Source organism: Bufo bufo, chromosome 5 (assembly GCF_905171765.1).
Source record: "Bufo bufo chromosome 5, aBufBuf1.1, whole genome shotgun sequence".
NCBI classification, from domain to species: Eukaryota; Metazoa; Chordata; class Amphibia; order Anura; family Bufonidae; genus Bufo; species Bufo bufo.
The window spans coordinates 10,355,487-10,383,291 of NC_053393.1; the positions used below are offsets into that span (position 1 = coordinate 10,355,487).

At 42.4% G+C, this 27,805-nt stretch overlaps 1 protein-coding gene across 1 annotated transcript in view; it reads left to right on the plus strand.

Annotated features, from left to right (window-relative positions):
• The window catches only part of LOC121002848 (cytochrome P450 2C23-like), a 327,503-nt gene that overhangs the window by 59,756 nt on the left and 239,942 nt on the right, over window positions 1-27,805 (plus strand). The window contains exons 3-4 of the mRNA XM_040434458.1: window positions 7,240-7,380; window positions 11,033-11,193. Of these exons, the coding sequence (XP_040290392.1) occupies window positions 7,240-7,380; window positions 11,033-11,193 (302 nt within the window). The remainder of the gene's footprint in view (window positions 1-7,239; window positions 7,381-11,032; window positions 11,194-27,805) is intronic.

The window sequence follows — 27,805 nt, forward strand, 5'->3', positions numbered from 1 at the left end:
GGTGGGTGACGTGAAGCCTGATTCTCTGCTATGACATGAAGACAGATTCTGTGCTGACATAAGGCCAGATTCTCTGTTACGGGACCTCTCTCCTCTGCCTGGGTGCCTGGGCCTAAATATGTTACAGTGGCCTGTTCCAGTGGTGGGTGACGTGAAGCCTGATTCTCTGCTATGACATGAAGACTGATTCTGCGCTGACATAAGGCCAGATTCTCTGTTACGGGACCGCTCTCCTCTGTCTGGGTGCCGGGGCCAAAATATGTGACAGTGGCCTCTTCCAGTGGTGGGAGACGTGAAGCCAGATTCTCTGCTATGACATGAAGACAGATTCTGCGCTGACATAAGGCCAGATTCTCTGTTACGGGACCTCTCTCCTCTGCCTGGGTGCCTGGGCCTAAATGTGTGACAGTGGCCTGTTCCAGTGGTGGGTGACGTGAAGCCTGATTCTCTGCTATGACATGAAGACAGATTCTGCGCTGACATAAGGCCAGATTCTCTGTTACCGGACCTCTCTCCTCTGCTTGGGTGCCTGGGCCTAAATGTGTGACAGTGGCCTGTTCCAGTGGTGGGTGACGTGAAGCCTGATTCTCTGCTATGACATGAAGACAGATTCTGCGCTGACATAAGGCCAGATTCTCTGTTACGGGACCTCTCTCCTCTGCCTGGGTGCCTGGGCCTAAATATGTGACAGTGGCCTGTTCCAGTGGTGGGTGACGTGAAGCCTGATTCTCTGCTATGACATGCAGACTGATTCTGCGCTGACATAAGGCCAGATTCTCTGTTACGGGACCTCTCTCCTCAGCCTTGGTGCCTGGGCCTAAATATGTGACAGTGGCCTGTTCCAGTGGTGGGTGACGTGAAGCCTGATTCTCTGCTATGACATGAAGACAGATTCTGCGCTGACATAAGGCCAGATTCTCTGTTACGGGACCTTTCTCCTCTGCCTGGGTGCCTGGGCCTAAATGTGTGACAGTGGCCTGTTCCAGTGGTGGGTGACGTGAAGCCTGATTCTCTGCTATGACATGAAGACAGATTCTGCGCTGACATAAGGCCAGATTCTCTGTTACGGGACCTCTCTTCTCTGCCTGGGCCTAAATGTGTGACAGTGGCCTGTTCCAGTGGTGGGTGACGTGAAGCCTGATTCTCTGCTATGACATGAAGACAGATTCTGTGCTGACATAAGGCCAGATTCTCTGTTACGGGACCTCTCTCCTCTGCCTGGGTGCCTGGGCCTAAATGTGTGACAGTGGCCTGTTCCAGTGGTGGGTGACGTGAAGCCTGATTCTCCGCTATGACATGAAGACAGATTCTGCGCTGACATAAGGCCAGATTCTCTGTTACGGGACCTCTCTCCTCTGCCTGGGTGCCTGGGCCTAAATATGTGACAGTGGCCTGTTCCAGTGGTGGGTGACGTGAAGCCTGATTCTCTGCTATGACATGAAGACTGATTCTGTGCTGACATGAAGCCAGATTCTCTGTTACGGGACCTCTCTCCTCTGCCTGGGTGCCTGGGCCTAAATATGTGACAGTGGCCTGTTCCAGTGGTGGGTGACGTGAAGCCTGATTCTCTGCTATGACATGAAGACTGATTCTGCGCTGACATAAGGCCAGATTCTCTGTTACGGTACCGCTCTCCTCTGTCTGGGTGCCGGGGCCTAAATATGTGACAGTGGCCTCTTCCAGTGGTGGGTGACATGAAGCCAGATTCTCTGCTATGGCATGAAGAGACTGATTCTCTGCTGACATGAAGCCAGATTCTTTGCTATGGCATGAAGAGACTGATTCTCTGCTGACGTGAAGCCAGATTCTCTGCTATGGGACCTCTGTCCAATTGATATTGGGTCATTTTTATTTTTTTTATTTTTATTTTAATTCATTTCCCTATCCACATTTGTTTGCAGGGGATTTACCTACATGTTGCTGCCTTTTGCAGCCCTCTAGCTCTTTCCTGGGCTGTTTTACAGCCTTTTTAGTGCCCAAAAGTTCGGATCCCCATTGACTTCAATGGGGTTCGGGTTCGGGACGAAGTTCGGTTCGGGTTCGGATCCCGAACCAGAACATTTCCGGGAAGTTCGGCCGAACTTCTCGAACCCGAACATCCAGGTGTTCGCTTAACTCTATTTCATAGTCTTCGGACAAGAATATTAGACTTGTCATAAGACTATGAAACCAATAGAGGGCGCAGTTCATAACTTAATAGCGCCATCTATTGGTTTTCATAGTCTTATGACAGCTGAAAAACAAGGCAGATTCTGCTCATTTGCATGTCTTTCCCATAAGCCCATGTTTATACAAATGAGTTTTTACATTACAAAACTATATAGAAATAGGAGTCTAAGATGCATCCAGCTATCCTCTTAATGCTGTTTCCAAACCATTTTGATAGGTTTTCCATCAATTTCTAACCTTTTTTTTTAATGAACCAGACACCCTCTTCTCTTCTGAGCAGGGGGTGCCTGGTTGTCTCCCATTGACTTCTATTATACTAGGGTGCTCTGCCGAGCACACGAATATAGCAATGTGTTCGGTCCGAATACTTTGGTGTTCGATCATCACTAGTCACAACCTATCGTGGCCCTGTGGTGCCTGGGGTCAGAAAGTTACAGCAGGTGGCTTTTTGCCCGATTTCAAGGGATCACTCTATGACCTAATTGTGGGAATAGATTCCGGTCCAGGTTTTCCTGTTTTGGTTTACTATCCTTTTTGTCCTATCTAGGTATCTGTAGTTTTCCTTTCAGCTGCTCTTGGTCTGCCACTACCAGTCACTATTTAGTCTCTCTTCCTACTTTCCTTGTTGCCAGATATAGAACTTCCTTTCAGGTTATCTAGTCAGGTTATCTAGTCTGACGATTGGATCTCCGGTTCTCTCCAGTTTGTTTCCTATGTTTGTCGTCTACCATCGGGGATTATATGTGGTGTTTGTATTGTTTGTCCACTCCGTTGTTACCCTAGGTGTCAGTAGTGAGGACTAGTGCTCCCACCGCCCTATTCACTACCTGGGGCTTTCAGGGTAAGCCAGGGACGAGGCACGAAATCGGCGTACATGTGAGCAACCCATCTAGGGACGTTAGGGTAGCCAGGTGCCAGTGCTAGGTGAGTTAGGGGTCACCACTCTTCTCTCTCACTTGTGTTAGGGCATCCGGTCTTCCCTCTGCGCCGAACGTCTGGTACCTGCCTTACCAGACGTGATTCTCACGTTGATATTAAAATAAGACTCATAGCCAAAGAACTCCCAGTACCCTCCAGCGTGAAATCACACGTACGATGGGAGGAGGGAGGAGGCTGTGAGAACCACCTATCACCAGTTAAAGTAACACAGGGCACACAGGTGCACTTAAATGCTACCATTAAATCAAAATCAAGGCACATTCAAACCTAGAGTTGCCACACCTTCAGGCAAGCATGTACAAACAAAATAACAAAATAATGTGGTCACCAAAATATTGACACAGTGGGTCATGGAAGACATGTACTGTCCCTACCCATAACAGTTCCTCCAGGTTTTCATGGTGGTGTGCACCCTGCCGGACAGTGACAATTGCAAGTAGTGACCCACATTCTCCCCCACATGACAATACAAGGCAAAGGTGGCTTTTTGGAGAAATAATGCATACTAGGTATCTTCCATCAGTATGAGTACACACTATCAGCTCCCTAAAGGCAGCATAATCCTCTTAGTAGTACAGCAGCGACTGCTCTGCCAGCAAATTGATGCCATGTCTGAGTACACTCCAGTATTTCAAAACAGCTTTTTTTAAAAGGTCAGAATGACAATTATATTTGGATACATACACAAATTGTTTAGTTTTTCTGTTCTTATTTGTGTACCTCTAATTTCTTTTATTTTTGCACCTCTAATTTATTTTCTTCTATTGTGTGAACTTCTTTACAGTCAGCAACATATTCTTATCATACTCCTTATCTGAACTAGATATCCTTATCACTTGTGTGAACTGGCTTCTAGGAATGCTTTAAAAAAAAAAGAGGTGCATGACGAGTAGAATGTAATGATTATTACGATCTGTAGGCTTAACAAACAATGTGATCTCAAAACCACTGTCAATTTGCCGCAAAAAAAAAAGTATCATATGTTGATTATACTCTAAGTTAGCTCGATATTATCATGACAGCTGTTCAACCTTGTAACAAATTGTAGCAATGATGTTTCATCTCCTTTCCAGAGCATTAACATATCATCCATTTAGCGAAGCCACGTGCACGATGCGTCCGTGCCTTCTTGACAAAAACAAAATCAAGTTCCGAAAGACTCCATAAAAATATTTTCAAAAACTGGAGCTATATAGGACCCCATCAAAGTCCCCAGCAGCTGCAAGCAAAAATCGCAGTCAAAGCTAAAGTAATTTTTGAACAGGATTAGTGATGAGCGGCAGTAGTCATATTCGAATTCACTATATTTTGCGAATATTTTGTAGAATATTCGGCGAATATTTGCAAATTTGAATATTCGTTATATTCTAAGATTTTTTTACTCGAAAAATCGACAAGGTAATGATCGCGTAGTATGCGAATTTTCGTAAGGTGAATTTTCGAAATGCAAATTTTTATCCCAAATTTTTCAATTGCCGAGCAAAAACATGATTCCTCCCTGCTTCTTGCTTGTGGGCCAATGAGTCATAGCACTATATCGAATATATTCGTTTTTTTGAATATTCGTAATATTCTAAAACAAGAATATATAGCAATACAGCCAATATTAGAAAAAAACGAATGTAGAGCAATTTAGCTAATATAGTGCTATAATCTTTTTTTCAATAGTTGAATTTTTTTTCCAATCTGAACTTCAGATGAGAAAAAAATTACAACTATTAGACAAAGAAGATTATAGCACTATATTAGCTAAATTGCTCTGCATTCGTTTTTTTCGAATATTCGCTATATTGCTATATATTCTTGTTTTAGAATATTACGAATATTCAAAAAAACAAATATATTCGATATAGTGCTATATATTTTAGAATTTTTTAGAATATTCATCATTTTTCCCATTGAGTCATTGTCCCACAAGCAAGAAGCAGGGAGGAATCATGTTTTTACTCGGCAATTGAAAAATTTGCAATAAAAATTTGCATTACAAAAATTTGCAATAAAAAAATCTCGAATATTCAAAATTACGAATATATATCACTATATTCTAAATATTCGCAAATTTTCGAATTACCTATATTCGCGAAAAAATTTGAAATTCGAATATTCGTGATCAACACTAAATAGGATGAACTCCAGCAATGACATGAGAAAAGAGATCATCTTTTTATCCAGCATGGGATACAGTGATCATAGTGCAGACTTGATGGGTACACAGGTGGCTGCTAATTTATTTACAGTCTCCCTGTCCCCCACAGCATAATGCAGCCACCACCATGCTTCACTGTAGGGATGGTTTTGGGCAGGTGATGAGTGGCGCCTGGTTTCCTCCAGACATGACACTTAGAATTAAGGCCAAAAAGTTCAATCTTGGTTTCATCAGAGCAGAGGATCTTCTTTCTTACAGTATACGAGTCCTTTGGGTCCTTTTTTACAAACTCCAGGTGCCTTTAATGTGTGTCTTTTACTGAAGAGATTATTCTTTCCGGACACCTTGCCATAATTCGCAGATTGGTGAAAGGTGCAGTGATCGTTGACCTTCTGGAATATTCTTCTTCATCTGCACATAGGATCTTTGGATCTCAGCCAGGTTGACCATTGGGTTTCTAGTCAAGTCTCTTGGCAAGGCCCTGTTCCCCCATTATTTAGTTTAGTGGGGCAGCCAGATCTAGGAAGTTATTGTTATGCTCTTGGGATCTTTCAGTGCAGCAGAAATGTTTTTGTTCCTTTCTCCAGATGTGTTCCTCCACACAATACTGTTTCTGAGCTCTACCAGCTTGGTTTCTGCTGTGGTATGCATTGTCAGATTTGAGATGGCTGAAAATATAAGGTAGACAGGCCAGGTGTCCCATCTGAATCACTTTTCCAACAAATCTGTATTCGCTTCCTCTAATCAAGCCAAGGGGTGCAATTTTATCTCTTTATCTCTCTTTCAATAAGTGGCATTACAATGCCCAGCTGTGCAGTGAAGTTCTTTAGCGGACATACAATCTGCCTCAAATGTTTTTCTGGGAACAAAAAGGCTTCTCACCCACACAAAATGCCTTGAAAGCCAAGAAGCCTTACAAATGCATTATCTTCACAGTTTTGTATACCCTGAAATCTCCCTTGTAATGGTTGCTAAACCAACTTGAATATTTTTTTTCTTCCACAGAGGCTCGTATAAGGTGCTGTCTCCACTGTACCCTATGTTGGCTGCTCAGAGCAACAGCCCTTCTCGAAGGGATGGGTGGAGAAACCACTCCTAAATACTATTTCCATGGCTGGTGTAAACTTTACCTGCAGCCTACAGGGTGAAGACATATAAAAGCACAAAGTTAACCCCTTTGTAGTGACCACTGGGTTACCTCACTGTGATCTAATCATCCTTTTTCATCTTCCCTTCAATTTAAGACTAATTTGGTTGAGCACTTTGGTTTATGGTTAGAGTACTTTCTTAGATAGACCCAAGAATCACACCAGTCCAGTTCATATTTATTGCTCTGGGAGTGATCAGAAACTGCTCAGCAGAATTGTCAAATCTATTGCCTTTTCAGTGACAAACACCAGCAGAGCCCAGCTCTTCTTCACAGATCTCGTCTGGATCTCTGCTCTACTTTTCTCATACCTGCAGATTTTCTCTGCACACTTTCTACACATGCTTTCTCCTATAAGCTCCTCAAAGCTCATCGTTATTTAGTCTGTTCCACATTAGTGTAGAGCCCTTGTGGTGCCACACTCATGTGTCTGCATACATGACCTCATTAGCTCACTGTGCCTACCAGTGAATAGTGCAGAACAGTGTAATACAGTAACTTTCTAAAGGCACAGTGCCTGCAAAATAAAAGATACCAATACACACCGCAAAAAAGTATAACCGCAAAATGTGTCCAGTTGACTCCACTGGTGCAACCATTGAAGTACACAGCAACCAAGTGGTCAGTTAATTTGTACTATTGCGTAAAGATTGTGAGTAAATGCTCACAAGGCAGATCACAGAAGTAAAACCACACTGGAAGAAGAGACTTGTGAACCTCAGTTGTGGGAGGAACAATCCTCTAGTCACCATGGGAGAAATGTGAGGTGCAGTGGTGCTAGAACAAAATTATCCTAATGTATCCAGGTGTTAATATCTTCATGTTTCTTTCTCTCCAGATATTAATGGACCGCGATGGCGCTCCCTTCGCCGATTCGCTATGGCATATCTTAGGAAATGGGGAGCGGGGAAGAGGACCTTGGAGATGAGAGTATTGGTAGAAACCAAGTATCTCCTGCAGGCTGTATCAGAAACTGGAGGTGGGTGAGCTCCTCATAGTTTTCAGGTTCCTTGGAGAACATGCTGGTTTATCTGTGTGATCTTTTTTGGTGCTGACAAACTGATTTCTCTTCATTTTCTTCTTTGAAATACTTTCTGTTGGTGACTGTCATTGAATGTAACTACCTCACTTACATTAAAACCTGTGTCACAGCACAAATAACACCCATGAATAAAAGTAACTACCCCCATAGAAAGGAAATCAACTAAGAGCAGGAAATGTTATCGATAATATAAATCTGTGGATGAGGTTAACTTTCTTCAACTTCAGAAGAGTGTTGTATTACTGGTGAAAGCTCTTAGAACCAACCTAATGCCAACAATAATGTAAAAAAGCAGTACACCATCCAGTAATATCCCAGGAGATGTTCCATGTTGCAGCTTCTCCAGTCTCAAGTGAGGTCAGAGCTCAGGATTTCACCTTAAGGCTATATTTCCACACCAAAATAATGTACTTCACCTGTATTTACTACATGGAAACCTAACTGCAGGAAAAGTTCTGATAACAATAAGGTTGATGGTGGGATGGGAGCTGACCTATACAAGAGGAACACCAAAGCCTGACCTGTAATAAAACCCTAATGATCCCCAAACCATATGGACAATAGAGAGGTCGGGAATGGAGTTATGTGGACAACACAGGTCCCATTATATAAACTGTATATCCACAAAACCTACAAAAATTGGAGCTCACAAAGTACCAGTACAAAAATATTTTATTAAGATCACAATAATACATATATATAAAAAAACGTTGTCAATTAAAAAGAAGGTAGCAGAAAAAGACACTATCCTAGTGGGACACAGGCTATACATTCATATTATGAATATAACGACTTATTGTTTGACATATATTAGAAGATGATAAGTCTCATATGTTACCTCAGTATATACAAAAACAGAAATATGCGGATTATTCGCAACAGTCCTGAGAAAACATAATATCAAGCTATATACTGTCCACAAAAACAGGGACCAGAGTGTGAAAACTGCCCAAAAGGCAAAAATACCTAGGAACCAGATGGAAGGAGAATTACCCAGGAGAGCTCAGTGTACCCAAACCAGGATGGCGCTCAGAATGGGGGACGGATTGCGCCCATACACTTGTAGAGGAGCGATCCGTCCCATTAAAATGAATAGGACGGTTAGCTGTAATTACACCGGCTCACCGCTGCAGAAGCGACAGCAAGAAGGTCAACAGTGAATAGGAGGCAGCGCTGCCACGGAGCGCTCCTCCTCTTCAAACAGCTGATCGGCGGAGGTGCCGGGTGTCGGACCCCCGCCAATCTGATATTGATGACCTATCCTGAGGATAGGTCATCAATATTAAAAGCCTGGAGAACCCCTTTAATAGTTTTTCTTTATTTAAAAAACTCAACAACATTTCCATTCAGTACATAAAAAGTACATTGATAAAAACTAAAAATTATTAGTATTGAGGGATCTAAAAATGTCTGAAATATTGCCATAAAAAATCGAAATGGTAAAAATGCTGTTCTGTGGTCACTTTGCCTCCTTAAATAAAATGTGATAAAAAAATTCATATGTTCCCCCCAAAATAACATAGTAACATACTTTATGGGGCCGAAAAAAGCCCTCTGTCCATCCAGTTCAGCCTGCGAGTAAATCCAGAGGAAGGCCAAAAAAACTGAGGTAGAAGCCAATTTTACCCACATAAGGGGAAAAAAAATTTCCTTCCCGACTCGAATCAGGCATCAGAATAACTCCCCGGATATTATCAATAAAATCTGCAGTTCACTCTGCAAAATGTAAGCTCGAACACGAATGAAAAAAAAAAAAAAGTTATGGGTGCTAGAATATTGCAACAGAAAGTTTTTTTTTTCTTTTTTTGAAAAAAAAAGAAGTTTTTTTTTAAATAGTTAAAGAAGTTATTTAAATAAACTAATTTGGCATTGGCATATTTAACCCCTTCCCGACCAGCGCCTTGGTACTAAGGTGCGCTGATAAGGTAGGTGCAGGAGCAATGCATTGTAAAGGGGATCAGACCCCCAAAAGTTGTGGAAAAAAGAAAAAGTAAAAAAAATAAGTTAAAATAAAGTTTTGCATCATAAAAAATATAAAAATTTCAAGTAAAAAAAAAAAGTGTTCTTTTCCCATAATTAAGTAATATTATTTTTTTTTTTTAAATAGGAAATAAAAGAAAAGTATACATATTAGGTATTGTCACGTCCGTATCAACCAGATCTATAAAAATATCACATGACCCACCCTGTCAGGTGAATGCAGTAAAAAAAAAAAGCTGTGCCAAAACAGCCATTTTTGGTCACCCTCCCTCACAAAAAGTGCAATACCAAGCGATAAAAAAGGCGTATTTAGCCCAAAATTATACCAATCAAACTTTCATCTTATCCCGCAAAAAATTAGACCCTACCTAAGACAATTGCCTAAAAAAATAAATAAATATGGCTCTCAGAAAATGGCAACGCACAAACAAGATTTAATTCTGTTAAAAAATGCATTTACTGTGTAAAACTTAACAAAAAGAAAAAAGATAAACATATTATGTATCATCACATCAGTAACAACCTGCCTTATAAAAATATCACATGAGATGCCCCATTTTTCCCTCACAAAAGGTGTAATACCAAGCAATCAAAAAGTCTTAAGTACCCCAAAATAGTACCAATAAAACAGCCATCTCATCCCACAAAATATGAGACTCTATTTAAGACAATCGCCAGAAAAATAAATAAATAAATATGGCTCTCAGAAAATGGCAACACAAAAACAAGATTTCATTCTGTTCAGAAATGCATTTACTGTGTAAAACTTAACAAAAATTAAAATAATAGACATATTGGGTATCGCCATGTCCATGACAACCTGCTCTATAAAAATATAACATTATATGCCCCCTCAGGTGAATACTGTAAAAAAAAAATAGAAAAAAACTATGCCAAAACAGCCTTTTTCACCCTGCCTCACAAAAAGTGTAATACCAAGCGATCAAAAAGTCTTATGTACCCTAAAATGGTACCAATGAAAAGGTCACCTCATCCCACAAAAAAATTAGCCCCCAAATAAGACAATCACTCAAAAAATAAAGAACAAAACTCAATTGCAGTTTTTTTGCCAGTTAAACCTTTAAAAGAACCTTTAAAACTTTCTCAAGGTATCACAAAAAAGTTAACAGTAAACTAAAATGTTATAGCACTTATGTTAAATTCTGTTACTGTAGGAAACAATATCCCACAATGATAGGAACCTAAGGCGGGGGCAAACAGTTTCACTGAGGAACCCACAGGAGGAGGACCATGCCCTCTGGGGGCCCATCAAATTGCAGCTGGGAAAATGTGAGCCAGATGTACAGTATGTGTCCAAAGCCCCAAACCATCGAAAGTTAGGCTCGTTTAGTGGAGGAGGACCCAACATCATATATGGAATAAGGGAGGAACAAAAAAGCCTAAAGGCATATCTAACTTTTATAAGGCCTCCAACAGCAGGGGCCACCCTGCTTAAACAGTGCATCACACTATAGACAGACTATGAAGCACTTGTTGGATATTTTCCCTCTGTTTGATTCATTCACACTCTTCTCTAATATATCTGATCAGTAAGCAGGGACTGATGGTGACCGAAGGTCTCATTATGAAGTTCTCTTGTTGTCTGCAGGGAAACCCTTCAACCTGAGCATGCTCCTGTCCTGCGCTGTGGGAAACATCATCAGTTCCTTGCTGTTTGGGGAGAAGTTTGATTACCAGGATGAGAAGCTGCGGGAACTTGTCTCGTGTACAGCCAGATATATTAAAGCGGTCAAATCTCCACTCAGCACGGTTGGCTATCACTAAATTACACTATTTGTTGCCATCTGAAAAACATCTGTATAGCACCATCTCCTGTTTTGTCCTTTTTTTAGTTTCTTTGTCCACCTCAGTGAGGTGGACATCTATACTTAGTTCTACCTGTGATGCCCACGGCCCGGGCCCAGCGCCTGGGGGATCCCTTACCGCTTGGGAGGTTTCTACAAAATATGTCCCTCTTATAGAGCTAGTAAATGTGACGCCAGTGGCAGTTAACTAACGGGAACATGGAGTCCCCTTTGTAGATGGTAATATCGGTACCCAGTGTAGGAAGGCCAGAGTAGTGTTAAATAGGCCACAATATCCCTGGAGTTGTTATGTAGCTTTTTTGTCACGATGCTCCTACCTAAATACGGGTGGATCCCAGACGTGGTCGATAGTGATGGACGAACATCTGCCAGGACGGTTCGCGAACGCGATCAAATGTTCGCGAACCGAAAGTTTGCGGCAGGTCCCATTCATTTTAATGGCAGGCGAACCTGAAAAACCTTCAGCTCATATTTGCAGCCAAGAAATAATTACAAGAGTTGTTATGTAGCACTTTTGTCACGGTGCTCCTACCTAAATACGGGTGGATCCCAGAAGTGGTTGACCGAGGCAGTGCAAAAGAGAATGAAGAGCTTGGATGGGGTAGAACAAAGTTGAGTCCAGACTTGCCAAACATTGAACGGTTGCTTTTACTTGGCATAAATCGTAATCCATATAGTTTCCAGACTTTATCTTGGTTTCCAATAGGTTTCAGCAGGCAAATGTCAGGCAAATACTCTCTCTGCAACAATCTCAACTCTGCTATGCTGTAGCCTCCTCAGCTCTGCTATGTTAGCAATAGTAGTCTGTCTCTTACTTTAGGCAATTCAAGGAACTTCTTGTCCTGGCTTTGAGTACCTCAAGCTTCGGCTCAGCTTGGGTGAAGGCAATGCAAGTCCAAGAGGGGACATGCAACCATGTAGTCCTTTTCAAGCAGAACCTGTAGGCTCAGCAAAGCAGGCAGTGCTCTGCTGGCCAACACACAACCTTCCCTTCGGAAGGGTAAGCTGGACTGACTCACTAACACTAAACTCCTCCTCTACGTCTTCTCCCTAGAGGGAGAGAGAGAATTCACAATCCAGTCCATTCCCTGCTACTAACACTGCCAAATGTTGCTGCCAACTTGTGGTAACCAGGCACATTACATGAGATAGAACAGTTACATAGAGTATATATGCACATTCTCAGATGACATGAAATACATTAAATGACAGATATTAGCACATAGGAAATGGTAGTAAGGTGTCACAAGGAGTGGTAATGGCACTCTGGGTCATTACATTCCCCCTTACTTAAAAGGCAAGCCGCCCTTGGCTTGTATTGAGGTCAAGATATATATATATATATATATATATATATATATACTCTCAGGGTACCATAATAAATATAAAGTGCTGCAAGTAAAATACTGACATATATGACGTCTACCAAAAGGTATATCTGCCCGTAAGAGTAGGGTGTCCGTGAACAGTTTTCCTCTCAGGTATAACCAGAGAACCAACAGTTGTGCACTAAGGGATCATTACTGACTAACTTTGTGTATTTTTGCCGTGAACACCAAAGAAAGTGCAGGAGTGACTTTACTCCATCAACCCACCACTATGCAATGAAAACGTCTACAGATAGAAGGGCATTATCCTCTATTCCCTTCCGGCAACAAGGTCTAATTATGCTTTACGCTTTGTCACCTTGATGATTAGCACAGGTAGAAAAATATTTTCCCTAAGCCTAGTGCACTAGGCCTTAGGACATAGAGGACTAGTCATATTTAAAACTCTAATATTTCAGGAGGAGGAACATTTTCTCCTACAACTCCAAACTTTATAGTAGCAGCGGGTTACCCTTGACGGTGTTAAGTTTGCTTGGAACATAACTACTTTGCTTAAAACCATTAGTTCTACATGTACTTTCTTACTTAGCATAATACCACTTTTTTTAAGTCCATTAGTTCAAATTGTACTCAGAGGCAGACCATGATGAGCAATAATGGGTAGGACATGCTTGGAACGTACCATAGAAACATAGAAACATAGAATGTGTCGGCAGAAAAGAACCATTTGGCCCATCTAGTCTGCCCAATATACTGAATACTATGGATAGCCCCAGGCCCTATCTTATATGAAGGATGGCCATATGCCTATCCCATGCATGCTTAAACCCCTTCACTTTATTTGCAGCTACCACTTCTGCAGGAAGGCTATTCCATGCATCCACTACTCTCTCAGTAAACTAATACTTCCTGATATTACTTTTAAACCTTTGCCCCTCTAATTTAAAACTATGTCCTCTTGTAGCAGTTTTTCTTCTTTTAAATATTCTTTCCTCTTTTACCTTGTTGATTCCCTTTATGTATTTAAAAGTTTCTATCATATCCCCTCTGTCTCGTCTTTCTTCCAAGCTATACATGTTAAGGTCCTTTAATCTTTCCTGGTAAGTTTTATCCTGCAATCCATGTACCAGTTTAGTAGCTGTTCTCTGAACTCTCTCCAAAGTATCAATATCCTTCTGGAGATATGGTCTCCAGTACTGAGCACAATACTCCAAATGAGGTCTCACTAGTGCTCTGTAGAGCGGCATGAGCGCCTCCCTCTGTCTACTGGTAATGCCTCTCCCTATACACCCAAGCATTCTGCTAGCATTTCCTGCTGCTCTGTGACACTGTCTGCCTACCTTTAAGTCTTCTTAGAGGCAGTCCATTGTGAAAAATAAAGTAAGGTGCTGACCATATGGCTAAAATGGTAAAATGCGTAGATACTACAATAAAGTGCATATCAAAACATATTGTGGCACCTGTAAAATAATGCATACAATAGGTACAGAATTATTATACGTTGCTGAAACAGTAAAACGGTTAGTGAAGACACATTTTAATTAAGGCAAGTAAATAGTGCAATAAATTCACATTAGAGTCTCTTTCTTCAGTGCTTTGAAAGTGCACGGAACTGTCACTTTAAGTGCAACAAAGTCTCTTGTAGATAACAGAGTCTTTTGTAATCCTTAGGAAAGAGTAAAAGTCATTTGTAATTCAAGGAAAATAGTAAATGTCATTTGTTGTAATCCAAATGAGTAAGCAGCACAGGCCATGAGAACCATTAGAAAAGGCTCCCAAATAACCTGAAAAGGGGGGGGGGGGATTTTGGCACTATCCAGTGCAACTGAGATTTAATGATGATGGGGGGAGTACTGACAAACATGACTAGAGGTGTCGCGAACATAAAATTTTCCGTTCGCAAACGGCGAATGCGAACCTCACTTTCTACACTTATTTTATTGGCAGAAATTGTCTTACAAATCCCCCCCTATATATTTTGTATATTCTATATTCCTATGAATTTTATATTTTTGTATTTAATATATTTATGAATTAATGTCTCCAGATATATCAGCCGATACTTATTAGTGTAAAGAGAAAGGGTTAGTATGTATGCAAGTATATTTATTATCTTAACAATTTTTATGTAGATTAAAATATTATAATTTTAATATTGTATCTTAAATCACCATTTTTTATTTTAAATACTGAGTCGGGTAGTCTACTAGAATATGTGAGTGGCATTTGCAACAAAAAACGCAATGGTTGCTGAAAAACCGCACGAATACCGCACCCTTAACTGCACTTAAAACCGCAATGGCAGTTTTTGTTCTAAGATGATCCGGATTCCTGTTCCTGTTTTTGTGGATCACCATAGAGACTATAAAAGGTGGAGAATGATTGATGGCGCTTTGACCACTGAGGAAGGGGTGTAGACGCCCCGAAACGCGTCTGGTAAAGGAGAAGGAAAAGCGCCCACCTATTACACCGGATTCCCCCTACGGATTGCATGGCCATGCACGAATAAACTTCCAGCAAAGCCTATACAGACACAGCTTTCAGCGTACATTGCTGTTCAGAATCCTACCTGCCGGATCCCGCGATACTGTGACGTCACCCGCCTGAGACTTGCGGCGGAGGACGCTTAGACGGCCGGCACCGCTTGCCTCGAGGAGACGCCACATAACGGGATATATCAATAAGGAACCAGGTAGGAACTGAAAAAGTCTGGGACTTTGCCTCTATTTTCCTGATAGGAGTGGAACTTTCTGCAGGAACTATTTATACGGTGTTTGCTCACATCGGTGACAAGCTGACAAAAAGTGTCCCATAGACGTTTTATCCATCCCATTTACATATGACATTATTCCACAAGTGTCACGGAGTGCAGCCACAGAATTGTTCACCCCGACTACAGTGTTGTTAATCTAATTGGTACCATACTATAGTAATTTTAAGTGTATTGTATTTTTATTGTGAAAATGTTTTAATATTATTGTCACAACCTCACTTGGTTTAAGTAAAAATTATCTCCATATGACACAGATGTTGTGAGTGCTCGCTCCCTCTTTTTTCTATTTCAAGTTTTATTACCTTGGGATCGGGCGCCCAATTTTGAGCTAGTAGCACCCATTATAGTTATTAGGTGTGAGCCACCCACCCACATATATACAATTACAATTCCCTGGCCCGTATTTGTGGGTGAGCTCCCCGAAATATACTATGGACATCTGGCATCATATGGATAACAAAAGGCTGAAAGCTGAGAATTATAAATTTAATGATCCAAATTATGTTGAAACTCCCGAAAACAATTCAATGACTGAGAGTTTCAGAAGCTTAGAAAGTCTGTTACAAAAACAACTACGGCAACATTGGGAGATACGTTCCCTGAACTATTATATAGAAGAGACCAAAATACCAAAGGGATTATTGATAAATAAGAACCCAGCCCAGGACCTCATCAGTGATGAATTTAATAGAGAGTGGAGTGATTTATTGATCAATCAATCAGTTGCCATGATGAAATTGATCATTAAAAGGAGACTAGAGATCCTGGGAGATCTAAACATAAAGATTAATAAATTAAGGGAACATATAGAGAAATTCCCCAGAAATGCAGAGTTTAATACATGGCAGGACAGACTGTGTAGGAGTTTGGATAAATTAGAGGGAGATATAATTAATAAAAAAAGTAAGAAACATATAGAAACTTATAAAGGTAGAGAACATGAAAGACACATAGAAATTGTGGAGGAAGAGGACAATTTACAGCAGGGATTGCTGGATATGGAATTAGGCAGAGAAGAGAGAACAGATAGGTACAATGTACCTGTCAGCAACAGATATGAAGAATTGGCAGGGCAACATTTTTTAGACCTTACCCCGGCACATCACAGAACACGCACAAGATACAGAGACCAAACACCACCACGACACAGGTCACCTTACAATTTGAGACACAAGAACACCAAATATCAACAATCGATAGGGAAGGATCACTACTCAAATCACCAAACGCGGAGTCAACACCATCACTACAACAACAACACAAATCACCAACAACACTGGCACTCAGAAAAAGGAAAACCAGGAGAAGTAAGAGGAAGGGAGTCACGACACCAAAAACACTCACAAACCCAGAGATGGGATCCATAATTAATTTAAGTTCAAAAATTCTCACAGATGCACAAATTAATTTACTAAATAAGGGGTTGAAGTTTGCCCCGTCCAATACCACAGATAAATTCTCAACCTTTATAGGGATCCAAAAATTCATCAGGAACCTCTGTCTTAAAAAATACCATATAAAAAATCCTATAGCTAGGAATCCAACTGGTTGTAAAGGAGTTGATCCCTTCAAACATACCTCCCTGAAAAGGAGATCTAAAATGTTCCCACGAAATGAGATAGGTAAGGAGATAGCTACCTTTCAAAAATGTGTTGAGGATGATATAAGGAAGATGAAGGTCAGACCACCTGTTAAAAATAATCTGACGAAACGGGAGATACAGGCCATCAAGTCACTCCAGAAAGATAATGGGGTTACCGTACGTCCCGCTGATAAAGGCGGAGCCACGGTAATCCTAGATACTGATCAATATAATAAGGAGTGTCTACGACTATTAGCAGATCAGGCTACATATACAAAACTTAAGAGTGACCCAATACAGGATTTTGTTCAGGGTCTGGAGGATCTATGCAAGAGAGGATTGGAACAGGGAATACTCCTTAAACAAGAACTGGAGTTTATTTTGGACACGGAGAGAAGGTTACCGACCTTCTACTGCTTGCCCAAAGTACATAAGAGTTTGACGAACCCTCCGGGATGCCCTATAGTGTCCGGAATAGGATCCGTCACTTCCAACCTGTCTAGATACATAGATCTCCAGCTCCAACCTGTGGTGAAAAATACTAAAACCTATTTGAAAGATACCACACAGATTATACAGATTTTGGAGGAATTAACAATTGAACAGGACTGGATTATGTGAACTCTAGATGTCCAATCCCTGTATACAATTATAGACCATCAACAGGGATTGGAGGCAGTCGAAAAACAACTGATAAGGGATGGCACATTTGAGGACGCCCAAATAAAATTGATACTGGAAGGCATCCAATATATCCTACAACACAATTATTTCTATTTCGAGGGGGAATATTATTTGCAGAGATGTGGCACCGCCATGGGGACCAGATTTGCCCCAAGTTACGCCAATTTATTTTTGGCAGAATGGGAATTTAGTACCATCGTGCCCAGACTTGGGGCGGATCTGGTCCTATGGCGGCGTTACATCGATGATGTGATATTTATTTGGGGGAAGGGTAAGACAGAATTAATGAGGTTCTTGGAAGAGATCAACAACAATGATCGAAATTTAATTTTCACGTCTAATATTAGGGAAGAAACTGAATTTTTGGATCTCTTAATAAAAAAGACAGGTGATCATTATTCTTGCAGTACATACCAAAAACCAACTGCGAAGAATGGTTTCATTCTTTTTGATAGTTGCCACCTACCCAGGTGGCTACTAAATGTTCCATTAGGCCAATTCCGGAGAATTAAGAGAAATTGTACTGAATCTGAAAAATTCGAGGAAGAGGCAGTTAGAATGAAATCGCAATTCCTGGATAAGAAATATCCAGTAATGGTTCTGGACGATTCCTTAAACAAGGTGAGAAAATTGGATAGGAAGTCCTTTTTCAAAGAAAAAACAACAACTGAGACAACTGAGGACCCCAAGAGTGACATTAAAATAATCCTACCCTTTAGTAGTGATTACAAAAAGATAAAAAATATCATATTTAAACATTGGCATCATGTAGCGAGTGATAGAGTGATAGGCCCGTTACTACCAAATATACCAAAAATAATATATACAAAAGCCCCAAATTTAAAACTTAAAATAGCCCCGTCAGTAAAAGAAAAAGAAAAAGGACCCACAATTACCAATCTAGGATCCTATATGAATCTAAAAGGTTTTTATAAGTGCGGGAGATGTATGGGGTGCAGGATGAGCCTACAAGAAAGAAAAATTACCAGAGTAAACTCAGCACATAACTCCTTTGTTTGGGAAATTAATAATTGCCTCACTTGTAACTCATCTGGAGTTATCTATTTGATACAGTGTCCATGCAAGCGCCAATACATTGGCAGAACAAAAAGATTATTGAAAGTTAGAATAAGTGAACACGTATCAAATATCAAAAAGGGCTATCTGAAACACTCCCTCTCCAAACACTACGATGAAGTACATAACAGGGATCCATCGAAATTGTTTTTTGTGGCCCTGGAAAAAATCGATAGACATTGGAGAGGGGGTGATTATATTAGGAGGATGTCCAGAGCCGAATCAAAACATATTTATGAATTTGGTTGCCTATTACCAGCAGGCCTGAATTCGGACCTGGAGATCTTCGGTTTTTTATAGGATGCTGTTCCCCTCTCTGATGGGAGATCCCATGTTTAGCCTTCCTGGCTCTGGGGCCCCCCGTCCGGGAGGAGACCGGCATCCATGACTTCTGAACCTCACTTTCTACACTTATTTTATTGGCAGAAATTGTCTTACAAATCCCCCCCTATATATTTTGTATATTCTATATTCCTATGAATTTTATATTTTTGTATTTAATATATTTATGAATTAATGTCTCCAGATATATCAGCCGATACTTATTAGTGTATAGAGAAAGGGTTAGTATGTATGCAAGTATATTTATTATCTTAACAATTTTTATGTAGATTAAAATATTATAATTTTAATATTGTATCTTAAATCACCATTTTTTATTTTAAATACTGAGTCGGGTAGTCTACTAGAATATGTGAGTGGCATTTGCAACAAAAAACGCAATGGTTGCTGAAAAACCGCACGAATACCGCACCCTTAACTGCACTTAAAACCGCAATGGCAGTTTTTGTTCTAAGATGATCCGGATTCCTGTTCCTGTTTTTGTGGATCACCATAGAGACTATAAAAGGTGGAGAATGATTGATGGCGCTTTGACCACTGAGGAAGGGGTGTAGACGCCCCGAAACGCGTCTGGTAAAGGAGAAGGAAAAGCGCCCACCTATTACACCGGATTCCCCCTACGGATTGCATGGCCATGCACGAATAAACTTCCAGCAAAGCCTATACAGACACAGCTTTCAGCGTACATTGCTGTTCAGAATCCTACCTGCCGGATCCCGCGATACTGTGACGTCACCCGCCTGAGACTTGCGGCGGAGGACGCTTAGACGGCCGGCACCGCTTGCCTCGAGGAGACGCCACATAACGGGATATATCAATAAGGAACCAGGTAGGAACTGAAAAAGTCTGGGACTTTGCCTCTATTTTCCTGATAGGAGTGGAACTTTCTGCAGGAACTATTTATACGGTGTTTGCTCACATCGGTGACAAGCTGACAAAAATTGTCCCATAGACGTTTTATCCATCCCATTTACATATGACATTATTCCACAAGTGTCACGGAGTGCAGCCACAGAATTGTTCACCCCGACTACAGTGTTGTTAATCTAATTGGTACCATACTATAGTAATTTTAAGTGTATTGTATTTTTATTGTGAAAATGTTTTAATATTATTGTCACAACCTCACTTGGTTTAAGTAAAAATTATCTCCATATGACACAGATGTTGTGAGTGCTCGCTCCCTCTTTTTTCTATTTCAAGTTTTATTACCTTGGGATCGGGCGCCCAATTTTGAGCTAGTAGCACCCATTATAGTTATTAGGTGTGAGCCACCCACCCACATATATAGAATTTTCGCAAATGTTCGCGAGCGGGTGAACCGCCATAGACTTCAATAGGCAGGCGAATTTTAAAACCCACAGGGACTCTTTCTGGCCACAATAGTGATGGAAAAGTTGTTTCAAGGGGACTACCACCTGGACTGTGGCATGCCGGAGGGGGATCCATGACTCAGAGTCGGGTTTTAATCCATAAAGGACATAAATCACCTAACATTCCTAAATTGTTTGGAATAATGTGCTTCAAAACATCAGGTATGATGTTGTATCGATCAGGTAGTGTAAGGGTTACGCCCGTTTCACAGTGACAGACCAAACTCCCCGTTTAACGGACCGCAAACAACCGCAAACAGTCCATTTGCACAACCGCAAACTCCCCATATGCACAAGGTTGGATACCAAGCTAGCCATGTCCCGTTCCTTGTCCTCACTGACGTCATTGAAGGTCTCTTCCTCCACCCAGCCACGTACAACACCAAGGGTCCCTGAAAGGTGACAACAAGCCCCCTGGGACGCCTGCTGTGGTTGGTCTTCCACCTCCTCAAAGCCACCTTCCTCCTCTGACTCCTCTTCTTCAGACTCCTCTCTCTGCATTGTCGCAGGTCCAGCAATCGACGACAAGGCTGCTTCTGGTGGTGATAGTGACCACAACTCTTCCTCTTCATGCTCATCTACGGCCTGATCCAGCACTCTTCACAGGGCACGCTCCAGAAAAAACGCATATAGGATGAGGTCGATGATGTTGCCTTGGGTTTGACTGACCAGGTTTGTCACCTCCGCAAAAGGACGCATGAGCCTACAGCCATTGTGCATGAGCGTTCAGTAACGCGGCCCAAAAATACCCAGCTACGCAGAGGCCGGTGTATGAAATAGATTTTAGGACCGGGAGATGGAAAAAGATGCTTGGTCGGTCCTCTTACTTCCAATTTGGGGCACTGCGCGTGCGCCGTGCAATGTACTGTGCCACCAGATGTGAGTGGTGTGTTAAGTAGTACTATTCCTATCAGTTTAATCCCTGTTACGTCCCCTATCAGGTGACATGTTTGGAATAGATTTTAGACAACTGCAAAGAGCTATCAATAGTTGACACACTCATGACATAAATTTTATTCCTCTATGCGTCAATCTTGGTTTAGTAATGACTGTGCTCGTGCGCACGTTTGGGAGATTGCAGGCGATGTTTTTTTTTCAAAGCCTATGGTCGTGCTGAGGTAGTTCAGTGTCAGTTAAGTGACCCAGAAAACAATGATTCTGCAGTGTGGGCCCATTGTTGGCCTAGTAGGCTTTAATGATCACCTTAGATGATCACAAAGAAAATTAATGTTTTTTCTATGCAAAATTATCCAGCCGATCGCTTTTGGTCTGTTCACAATGAAGCAACGACCTTATCATCTGGGGTGTGCCAACATTGCCATTGCCAACACACTCATAGAGGTGGTCGCTTCATTGTGATACGCAAGCCCCTTCACCACAACAAGGTAACGATCGCGAAGGGGAATTGACACATGTATGTGCCTTTTTTTTGTTTTGTTTTTGCAGCACCAGAGGCCAGAAATATTAGGCATGTACACATGCCTGAAAAATTAGGTAGCAGTAGCCAGAAAAATTGATGCTTTCCAGGCAGAAAGTGTACTAAAACATTGCGGCTTGAACCCTAGTTGGTGGCAGATAAGTCACACAAGTCATCCGGCATGCAGAGATAAAATACAGCAGCGTGTGAACCATTTTTAGCCCAAGGCAGCTCATCTCATCACCAGGCCTTTATTAGTTATATGTATCCCCCACTGTCAGTCCCTTCGGGATCCATGCCTCATTCATCTTAATAAAGGTGAGGTAATCTAGACTTTTTTGACCTAGGCACAGTGCTTTAAGTGGGCCAAAAGAGGTGCCGGTACTCTATTAGGCGCCGGTGCTCCCCCCCCCTGCACATCAGACCCCCCCATCACACACATATATATTAGTTCCTCTATGTACCAGTACAGTACCCCCCCCACCACCGCACATTCGTTCCTCTCTGTACCAGTACCCCCCTGCACATCAGACCCCCCCCCCCACTCATCACACACACACACATTAATTCCTCTCTGTACCAGTACCCCCCTGCCAGGGGGGTACTGGTACAGAGAGGAATTAATGTGTGTGTGTGTGTGATGAGGGGGGGGTCTGATGTGCAGGGGGGTACTGGTTCAGAGAGGCACGAATGTGCGGTGGTGGGGGGGGGGGGGGGTACTGGTACATAGAGGAACTAATATATATGTGTGTGATGGGGGGTCTGATGTGCAGAGGGGTACTGGTACAGAGAGGCACTAATGTGTGGTGGTGGGGGGGGTACTGTACTGGTACATAGAGGAACTAATATATATGTGTGTGATGGGGGGGTCTGATGTGCAGGGGCCCCCTACACATCAGACCCACCCATCAGACACATATATATTAGTTCCTCTATGTACCAGTACCCCCCCCCCCACCACCGCACATTCGTTCCTCTCTGTACCAGTACCCCCCTGCACATCAGACCCCCCCCCCCCTCATCACACACATTAATTCCTCTCTGTACCAGTACCCCCCTGCACATCAGACCCCGGGGGGGGGGGGGGTACTGGTACAGAGAGGAACTAATGTGTGTGGGGGGAGGGGGGGTGCCTGTCACTCACCAGTACTCTTCAGAAGTTGGATTCCAAAGCAAAGTCGATGTTCTTTGCTGCACCGTCCGACTCCTGACTCCAAGGAGGACCAGTCACTGGTCGCCGCACTGATCGCTCCTCAGTCACAGGCGCGCGGGAAGGAGTTGACGTCACCTAACGTGAGGTCAACTCCCTGCCTGCGCCAGCCTGAGCCGTACTCTGCAACGACCCGCCCCCCTCCACTAGCTGCCCAGCCAACGACATTAGGGAGGAGATACTGCCAGCTCTCCGCTGCGCTCCGGTACCGGAAACCCACGTACTGGGCGCACGGAGAGGTGCTGGTACTCTCCAGGGCAATTTTTGGAAGTGGCGGTACTGAGTACCGCCGCGTTCCGGCCCACTTCAAGCACTGCCTAGGCAACTGAAATTTCGGCCGGGTACCTTCCACTGCGGTGTCCCAATAGCTACAAATTTTTGGAAGGCCTCAGACTCCACCAGCTTGTATGGTAAAAGTAATAGTAAAGAAGGGATTGCGCTGCAGGAGAGAGTTCTTATTGTATTCAAGTCAAATGATATTGATATTCTTTTGTCTATGAAAATCTTCAGTCAAAAAGGTCCATATATGCACATCAATCACGACTATGGTGTGAAACCTGAAATAAAATAGAAACCTCACTATGGTGTAGTAACTTCTCAAAGGAGGTGTTCCCCTGTGAACAGGTTATACTCACAAGACTCCAATGATATTGCGCGTAGACAGCAGGCTCAACGATGTCATCCACCAGAGAACTTCACAAATTGCAGTGAAGATAGATCAGGAGTGGTCAGGAGCAAGTTAAAAAAAGTCCATAGTGCTCGACCCGGGTTTCGCCATAATGCTTCGTCTGGGGCGTGTTTTACTAAGTGGATACAGCTGGAAATAAAGGATCCGGGGAACCTCCCTTGTTAGACGTCATTTAAAACTCTTAAAAAACAACGGTTTCTTTTGCAATATATATACTATCCTCCTCTATATGCAAACAAATGCCAGCAGTCAAGAAAAAAATACATATATAAAAAATAAAATAAAATATAAAATATACCTTGAGGACAAAACCAATAAAATCACATACAGGATCTACAAAAATACTAAAATCGCCCTATCATACAGACACACTCCAAGGGTGAAATAACGTAAACCTATTTCTTCAAACCTCGTATTTAAGCTTTTAAACTATACAAGTATTCACGTCGCATTCAATATTTAACCCCTGGGGCTGAATGGTGTTTAATAGAAACATCCACTCCACCTCCTTTTTATTCAATATTGCAATAAAATCTCCTCCATGTATAGGAGTATGGACCAACTCAATACCAGTGAAAAGAAGACCCTTGGGGTTTTTTTGATGGTGAATTTTAAAGTGTAGAGAGACGCTATGCGTCTCAAGCCCTTTTTTAATATTACAAATATGTTTCTGAACACGAATTTTCAAGTTTCATGTGGTTCTCCCCACATATTGGAGGCCACACGGGCACTCCAACAAATAGATGACACCCACATTGTTACAGGAAAAATTGCCTTTTATTAAAAAATTTGTGCCCGGTCTTTTTTTAGATGATACAGTATCTACAAACATTTTCCAATCTTTTAAGATGCGGTTTTTGCAAGGTATGCAAAAACCGCACCATAGGAATTTACCCTTGTGTGCAGCCTTATGTTTTTTATTGGTAGCAAAGCTGGCACTATGCACCAATCTATTGGTGAGATTACTCGCTCTTTTAAAAACTACCGGGGGTTTGTCTGGCAAATCCTTGCTCAAAACGGGGTCATTTTTGAGTATATGCCAATTTTTGCTAATCATATGTTTGATATGGCCCACTTGATTATTGTATTGTGTTAGGAACATATATCTAAAATCTTTCTTTTGTTGGTCGCTTTTTTTATCTGTTGGGGTCTGGGTAATGCAACGCTTATCTTCTATCTCTCCTCTACAATGATCCAAAAAATCTTCTTCGTATCCTTTTTCCAGGAATCTGGTTTTTATCATCTTCCCCTGTTCCCTGTAGTCCTCTAATTTAGTGCAATTCTTAGAGATCCGTTGAAACTGGCTTTTGGGAATATTCCTAAGCCAGGAAGGGTGATGGCAGCTATTTAGTTCAATATACGTGTTTACATCCACAGTCTTAAAAAAAGTATTTGTTTTGAGTCTATTCTCTTCTATGAAAATAACTAGATCTAAAAAGTCAACAGAGGTATCACTAATGTGGCTGGTAAACTTGAGGTTGAAATGGTTATTATTGATATCTGCTATAAAGGACTCCAGCCCCTCTCTCTCACTTGACCAGATGGGAAGGCAGTCTTTGTATGGTAAAAGCTGGCGGGCTAAGAGTTCCGACAAGCCAGCTGTCAGACAAGGGGGTGACTCTGTGACATTGGCTTCTTACGCTCAAACATGTCCTTGACAGACACCTGACTGTGGGCAGATGAGCAGGAACTGCTCAAGGCGAGAGACGGAGTGGCGAATGTTTGAGAGGGGGCAAGGAGGACAGCAGTGGTTGACGTGGCTGAAGATGCTGGACCAGGAGGAGGATGGCGGCCTTGAGTTTGTATGCTGCTTGTACTCATCATGTGTTGATCCCATAGGCGTTTGTGATGTGCGATCATGTGCCTTCGCAAAGCAGTTGTACCTAGGTGGGTGTTGGACTTTCCACGACTCCGTTTCTTTTGGCACAGGTTGCAAAAATTGCATCACTGTTGTCAGAGGCAGACACACAAAAAAAATGCCACACTGATGATCTCTGCAATGACGGCATTCTGGTGGTGGCAACAGCATGCGTTGATTGGCGTGCTGTCTGGCTGACCCCGGGTGCCGATACATGCTGTCTGACTGTGAAACTAGCTCCTTGCGACGACCTCCCCCTGCTTCCAACTCGTCTCCTCCTCCTCTCTGTCTCCCCATCTGAAATTTCCCCCTGTTCTTCTTCTCTTCGAGCGGGCACCCATGTGACATCCACGGACACATCGTCATCATCAACCGCTTCACTTGTATCTGACAACTCAGCAAAGGAAGCAGCAGCGGGTACAACATCATCATCATCATCACACCGTACGTCCATGTGTGTAATCCTGCCTGACTGAGACATATCCCTGTTATCTACATTCTCTGGCAATAATGGTTGCGCATCACTCATTTCTTCCAACTGATGTGTAAATAACTCCTCTGACAGATCAAGTGAAGCGGCTGTGGTGCTAGTGTTGGTGGTGGCGGCAGGCGGGCGAGTGGTAACTTGAGAGGTGCCCGAAGCTGAGCTGGAGGAGGATGGTGCGTCAAATTCCGAGCGGAAGCACTAGAAGATTGGGTGTCCTATGTTAGCCAGTCAACTATGTCCTCAGAACTTTTCGAGTTCAGGGTTCGTGGCCTCTGAACACTGGTCATTATTCTAGGGCCAAAGGGAATCACAGCACCACGACCACGACGTCCCCCTGCGGGGTGGCCTGCCTCTGCCTGTCATTTTTTTTAGACTATTTTAGTTGTACTATGCGTGCAAGCTGCTGTGACAACAGATATGAGTGGCACTGTGCACTGGCAGAAGTTGGTAGAGTAGACGCTGTAGGCCTGACACACACGCTTGCAGACAACTAACTGCTATTCAATCTATTACAGTCAAAAAATTATAATTTTTTTTAAATGTAATCTACTGTGACACCAGATATAAGTTGTGCTGGTGACACTGTGCACTTGCAGGGCCTGTAAAAAAAAATGCGTGCAGGCAACTGACTGCTATTATTTTACAGTCAAAAAAGTATTTTTTATTTTTTTTAAATGCAAGCTACTGTGACACCAGATATGAGTGGTGGCACTGGGCAAGTGGGCACAGTATACGCTGTGAGCCTGACACACACGCTGGCAGGCAACTGCAATTAGATTACACAAAAAAAAAAAAAAGCAGACTGATGTTCTAGCCCTAAAAAGGGCTTTTTGGGGTGCTGTCCTTACAGCAGAGATCAGATGAGTCCTTCAGGACTGTAGTGGACACTGAACACTGGCCTAGCTATCGATTTCCCTATTGAATCAGCAGCAGCAGCAGCACTGTCCCTCCTCTCACTAAGAATGAATCTAAAATGGATGCTGTCCAGGAGGTGGGAGGGTCTGGGACGGAGGGTCTGCTGCTGATTGGCTGGAATGTGTCCCACCGCGGCGAACGCGAACAAGCTATGTTCGCCGGCGAATAGTTCGGGACATCTCTAAACATGACCATCAGGATGAGGGCAGAACGGGGGCAACCTGAAAAATAAAACATTAATACAATGCCAATACGCCCTCACCCGTCAGGATCAGTCCATGGTGTGTCTCTAGTAGTCGCTGTTCTTTTTAATGATGAGGCTGGATGAGGATCTTTAGAGATGAGGCTGGAAATCTCTTCCTGGGTCCCACAGTTGAGGGTGTAAAAGTCCTTCTTTCTGCTGAGCAATGTGCTCATCGGTGTCACTGCTAGCTTTGATTCTCTCTGCAGCTGTAACTCCGGCAGAAACTTAATTTGTGATCTTCTGGTGGCCCTCTGTGGCAGAACTTGGAACTGCAGCTTCACCTTCTGCTGGAGGGTCCTGTGTAAGCCTTGGCTTTTTCCTGGTAGGTGACAGATGCTCAGGACAGAAGTAAAGAATAGACCATTGCTCTTTCATAGCAAGGAGCTCTGCATTTAGTGGTGGTTCCGGAGTGCATGGAGCAGTATCATTGTAATCCTCACTAATGGATAGGTTACTTTCAGTGGTTGGAGGATCTGGTAGTGTCATACCAGGCGTGCTGTCTTCAGGAGGTGGGTGGAAGGAAGTCCTCTCTATTTTTTTCCTTTCCTCCTCTTTCTTTATCAAGTCCTGTAATACAA